The 6248-nt window shown below is 40.4% G+C and overlaps 1 protein-coding gene across 1 annotated transcript; it reads right to left on the bottom strand.

Annotated features, from left to right (window-relative positions):
• Nucleotides 1-655: 655 nt before the first annotated feature.
• Nucleotides 656-4834, bottom strand: FGF6 (fibroblast growth factor 6). Its single transcript, XM_030553152.1, has 3 exons — nucleotides 4495-4834; nucleotides 3505-3608; nucleotides 656-832 (listed from the first exon to the last, which is right to left on the bottom strand). Exons 1-3 carry the CDS (start codon nucleotides 4832-4834, stop codon nucleotides 656-658), a joined length of 621 nt encoding a protein of 206 aa, XP_030409012.1.
• Between the last annotated feature and the right edge of the window lie 1414 nt (nucleotides 4835-6248).

Raw genomic sequence — 6248 nt, 5'->3', positions numbered from 1 at the left:
AGGTCAATCTAAATTTTAAGTGTAGAACTGGGCTCAGGCAAACTGACTTCGTTCCTGATCCTGCAGAGACATCCACATGGGTGGAGCCTTAGGCCCTTGTGGAGTCATCAATGACTTCAGTGGGATTTTGTCGGCAAACAAGTTTGCTCACATGGAACCATATGTGATCCCTAGTGAGTAAAACTGAATGAGGACTTTTGGATTCAACACTATTTATATGGAGGGCAGGGGAGCCCCTCAGATAGTGTAAACTGGTGTAGCTCCATTGAAGTCCATCCCGCTGAGGATTTGGCCCATTATATGTATTAATAAAAACGCTCAATCAAAAGGCTACTATGTGAGGTAATTAAAATCAAACAATAACAACAAAAAGTATCTGTGGCTGCTTTACAAGTTCCAGATACTTGTTGCCCTTCAGTCAGGGTTGCATTTTTTTTCTGTAAAGCACCAGTTCAGGTGGGTGCACCCAGATAGAATTTGTATATACTGAGAACAAGAGAAGCAGCATATACTGTGTAATGGATTGAATACAAACTTCTCTATCCAAATATACATATATCCACAAACAGCATAAATACTTTACCTGGGAGATTATTCACATGTGCAAAATGAAATAGATATTTTTTTCCTGTGGTTTAATATGTTGTATTTGTTTTCATATTCTGGGCAAGAAATGTGTCACTGTCATCGCAGGAGAGACTTTGTTTCCTTTTTTCACTCTCCCGTGTTTGCTGAGTGCTATGTAAGCCCCTTGGTAAGCACTTGATTCATATGCATTGTAGTTATTGGGCAGCAGGGTTTCTCTAAATTTGCATTCATCTTGAAAAATTGCCTGGAGGAAAAACAAAAGGAACAAAGCAGTTACCATAAATACTTTTAAAAGAACCAAGTGATTTTTCTTATTATTATTTGTACAGCAGAAGAACCTGTTGTGGTATGGAACAGGTGGTGCCGTAGAGTCTGTGTCCAACAATAAAACTCCTTAAGCACTATTCAGTGTCAGATGTAAGCTGATGCCACCTGTTCAGATAATGGACTATGTACTTCTTGTCACCCATTAACAAGTTAATTCATACTAAATCAGGGATTTCTTAATTTTCTCTGCAAAGAATCATTTACATCATTGTCATGCTAATTTGTTGTACACATGACATGGATTTATTCCTCCTCCCCTCAAAAAAAATGATTTGTCATTTATAGAGGAATAATGTTACCTGCCAGAAATCCTGCAACCCTTTTTCACATGAACGGTCCTGCCGAGTGAGAACTATGTGCTTTAATAAGGGTTCTGCAGGATCAGATCCCAAATTGGTTCTAAACTTTTTTTTTTAATCTGATTTAAATTTTACAGGATCAGACACACCACCAAAGAGCTCTCAGGCATGAGTGTTTGTACGTTTTTCATGCTGGGTCACTTAAATCTGAAGAATTGGCTTCCATATATTTTCATGGGGACCTTTTTATTACTTCACGTACTGTAATAAGTACACATGTAAACTGGCATATAAATGTTCAGTTGGCAAAAGGGGCTGCATTATTGTGTGACAGGACAAACGAAAATGATTCCATGAGATCAAATGTCCTGCATATGTAATACCACTAACACTGATGCTGTAATGCTTTCAGTTCATGCTCTTCTGATCAGATATTTCTGGAACAAATCCATTCAAGGTCCCACAGGTTTTAACCAAGGATGGTACATTTTGCAATGGAAAATACACAACTATTATTGTTTTCTAAAATGTCTTTTAAAAGTTTTTTTTAGTGGGGGTGAACTGAAACCGTTAAAAAAGGCAGGGGGCAGGGAGGCAGGACTCCTGGGGCAGGCCTGATCCAGCAGTCCCTAAACAGGGCTCAATCCAGCACCTGGTACTATTTGCATGCTTAAAAATGTGCATGTATGTACATTGCTGCTTTGTGGCCTTGAGTTGTCCTATTGGGATTATTTGTATGAATAAGAATCATTCATGTCAGTAAAAGTTCCAGGATCTGGCCATCGTTTAATGTTTTATTAAAGAACCAAAAATTTTTCTTGAAGTGACAAATTTTTCCAAGGAAATAACTCAGTTGTTTGCACAAAAGAAATTTTCAGCAAACTCTATTCTTTATTTGTAGATAGGCCATTCATTAGAGCTAGATGGGGAACAGGTTTTCCTGTCTCCCCAAATTTTCCAGATATCAGAACAGTTTTCCCTCTTGCATCAGGACAAGGAGTTGAAATTTGAAAAATATTCATAAACCGAAAAAACAAACAAACAAAACCCCTTTTTGTTTGGGTAGGGTGAAATACGTTGTTTCTAATTTGATCACTTTTTTTTACTATCTTAAATTTCAAAACAAAAAGTGGTTTCAGACTGGAAAACTGGAATCACAAGTGTCTAAACAAAACATTTTAGACAACCTTGAAACTTTTTTCAAAAGAAAAACTGAGTTGAAAAATTTCTCAAAAGTTACCCTTTTGCGCAAAAAAAGTAGGTTTTGCTGAATCAGCATTTTCCAATTAAAAAGAGTTTAACTGAAAAATCCCCAACCAGCTCTACTATTTGTGCTTCTTGCAGGACTCTGCCACTTTAAAGTGGCAATCTCTGGAGGTGTTGCTTCTTTTTACTGTTGAAACTGAAAGAAGTATTTTGGGGAGGTAAGGTGACCAGATGTCCCTATTTTATAGCATCAGTCACGATTCTGGGGGCTTTTTCTTATATAGGCACCTATTACTCCCCACCCCTGTCCTGATTTTTCACACTTGCCCTCTAGTCACCCTATCCGGATGTGAAAGTTAAACTGCATTCAGCAGTCACTAATCCCTTTCACAACTCTTGCACTGTTCAACCAATTGTTTTGTATAATGATGATGAACAATGTTGTTAGTGGCAATGAGTATTTTTTTCTTCTTTGAGCCTGATACTAGCTACAAAGCAGGCTTCTGGGAGGCTTCCTGATGTCCATATGACCCTCAGTATTTGTAGATTCTGGGAACCAAACTTCCTGCTTATCCTGTGAGTCCACCCAGGTTTTCCCCATGTAAAAAAATTTGAAAGCAACTCCAGTAGAGGAATCTCATGGGGTTTTTCTTGCCCACCAGTGGTCCCCACTCTCCGCAATGGGATTTTTGCCCAGGAAAAGGTGTGTCCTCTCTCTTACCTCTAACAGAACTCTTGACAGAACAAGGCTTACCTGTGCTAGAAAGGGTTTGCAAGACATGTAGACAGAAAAGCCATTTATTGATCATTTCCCCTTAGTGACATGTTCATATTTCTGAGGTGCCCCCTGTACAATCATGCTGGAATGCTATATGGGAACAATACACTGACATCATGTCAATTGCTGCACTGACTGCCTTGGATGAAAGTGTGCCCAAAAGGGTCACTGTAATAATTGAAAGACTGTTTTATTCACCTGCGATCTCAGTTTTTAAATGGAGGGGAAAAAATTCCCAAGGCTGCTTAATCAGAGTTTCATGCCCAATGTTTAAGACTTGAAAAATAAACTTGCACTTGTACTCACCGTTCCATATAACCTCCCTTTGTTGTTCATTGCTACAAAGAGAGCACTTTTCACCCCAAACAGGCTAACAACACCTCGTTCCACAGTTGATATTTCTAAAAGACCTAAAAAACAGAAAGAAGTTTACTCTTATAATGCTCAAAGAAAATTAACAACATAATTATTAAAACCCTTATGAGAATGTCCTTCGGAACTTAAAATCTTCCTATTATCCCTACTATGGAATTCCAAAAATATACAGAGTATCACATTCTTTATTAAATTCTGTAGGTTTTTAGAATAACATTTATAAAATACTATTCACTTGCTAAGAATCCTGTTGGTTTCATCTCTGTTAAACTAGAAAGTCCTATAGAATTTGGGAATAATTCCTAATTAGTAAATCATACCCATTGACTGTTCAATACTGTCATTCTTGCCACAAGAAATGTGAGCTTTGTGTCATGAAACTTGCCACAAACTTTTAGCTGCAGATGGTTTTATAAATTGCACTTCACAAGAAATTCAAATAAATAGTTAAAAATACATTTCTTTTAATCTTGCAGATTAAAAACAATGGCAATGCTAATAAACATGGATTAGTTGTGCCCTTTCAAATCCTTCACGTCCTTAAGGCTAGCAAACTGCTATTCAAAAGTCATGCTAATATGCTGAGTGAATTGAAAACCTCAAGATTCAAATATCAAACAAAAATGCATGAGTGAAAAAATGCATCAGAAAAAAAAGTTTGCAAACTGGTTAGTCTTTTCTACTTTGTAAAGTAAAGCAGAGTAAAAATAAGTTGGTATCTAATTTTGTCCAAGCATTCATGACATGTTTCAGCCTGGAGGTTTCTAGTGCTGATTTGATCCTGGATAGTTTTAAAAGGCAACAGATGTAGTTAAGACTAATAATATCAAGCAGTAACATTTGTGTCCTACGCAGGGTAATTACTAGAGATCACTGCAATTAAGTAACATCTATTTGATTTCATTTCTGGATGCAACTCACTGTATTGGTTTTCATTATGAACACCGCTTATCCTTCCATCTGGGAGGATTTGAAGGTGAAACCCGATGCCCACATTGCAGTAAAGCCTCCGCTGCCTCTTGATTCCTAGCAAATAGTCACTCTCCCAGTTCACATCTGATTTCTCTCCTGACATCCCAGCAATGGACCTGGACAACAGAGACTCCCATCCTCTCTCCAGCAATGTGCCATTAGTTCTGCTTACAACTGGATACGATGAAACAATCCCAGCTAGAAAACCCAAGAGAACAAAAGCAGGCAACGTCCAGTGAACGCTGGCTTCACAGGACATAGTGATGAGAAGTCTTTGTGCAATGGCCATCCGGTTCACCTCTCGGGCACGTGGTCAGAATTAATAGCCCTAAAAATACCGCCCTTCTTGTTTTTCTCCCTTCCGCATGGTGGCAGAGGCTTATTTTTGGAAGGCGGATGAAGATTGCTGACATGAAACTAAAGCCTGAGAGCAGTTGGGTTGGGAACAGAGACAGGCCAGCAGAACTCTCACTGGTGGGGACCATGTTTTGTAGCTTCTGCTGTCTGGTGGGCAGCCTCAATATACTGGATTGACCTATCTTTATAGTTCAGAGGCTGTCCCACCCTGCAGCATCACTGTGACATCAACAGCTCACTAAAGGTAAACTCGCCATGGCTGTAACACTAACCTGCTCTCTTCTCCCGGGCTGGCTGAGGTTGGATGAATGCTGTCATCCAATATATGAGGCAGGAATTAAGTTTTGTTGGATGGTTGGCAGGGGTTGCTGAATGCAAAGGGAACAAATTGGGTGGGTAGTCAGATATCTTGCAGGCTTCCTTGTTTAGAGAAGAAGGTGCAACAACAGTTGTGGACGAGGGAGTGATAGAAACCTTGCCAGCCTCTTCCTCCACAGGATATTCACTGAATTTACAATAGGATAGCTCAGGCAGATCAAGGCAATGTTTGGGAAGGACAGGTAATAAATGGCTGCCTTTATATTTCTTTAAGCACTTAACAAACCCAAGGCACCTTACCCTGAATCATCTGAGTGCAAATAGCAGACCTATCTGTAAGGCAACTTCCATTTGTGGGGTGGATTTACTACGACTCCCAGGCATTTGACTGAACGTCTCTGAGCCTCTGTTTTCTTGTCTCTAAAATGCAGAGGATATTTCTCTACCAAGCTCCACGTGCCCACGGGATCTTAAAGTATGATTTGGATTTTGCTCATGGTTGTTATTCCCCCTATTTTATACAGGGGTAAAAATACAGAGGCTGTGGGCCAAATCCTCAGGTGTTGCAGAGTAGCACTCAGCGCGCTCGTTGTAGAGGAGGATGAGACATAGGTGACTTGCCACCACCTTTCTGTCCCCTGCCCCCTAGGTCTGGTGGTCTGTGGCTGAACATGCCCCTGCAACAAGCTAGAGAACCATCAGGACATCTCCAACTTGCACTGGCAGATAACTCCCAAAGAGTCACTATGCTGGCAGAATCACTGGTGTGCATTGTGCTCCAGCCCACGCACCCTCGCCCACCCTGGGAGGCTCCCTGCCCAAGGCAAGAGGCTGGGCCAGGAGCAGATTGCATAGGATTAGTTATGCCAGCTGAGGATTCCCCTTCACTGGGGGAATCCTGAGGTGCTCCCTTAAGCAGCTTTTAGTCCATTTTAAGCTTAAGAGGGGCTGAAGATCTTGTTCAGATGGGCTAGGTTACTTGCCTGAGTAAAAGTGTTGTGCAGGTAACTCCCGCTTGCCTCTCCTCC

Source organism: Gopherus evgoodei, chromosome 1, assembly GCF_007399415.2.
Source record: "Gopherus evgoodei ecotype Sinaloan lineage chromosome 1, rGopEvg1_v1.p, whole genome shotgun sequence".
In the NCBI taxonomy this organism is placed as follows: Eukaryota; Metazoa; Chordata; order Testudines; family Testudinidae; genus Gopherus; species Gopherus evgoodei.
This window is presented reverse-complemented; position numbering and strand designations above follow the sequence as displayed.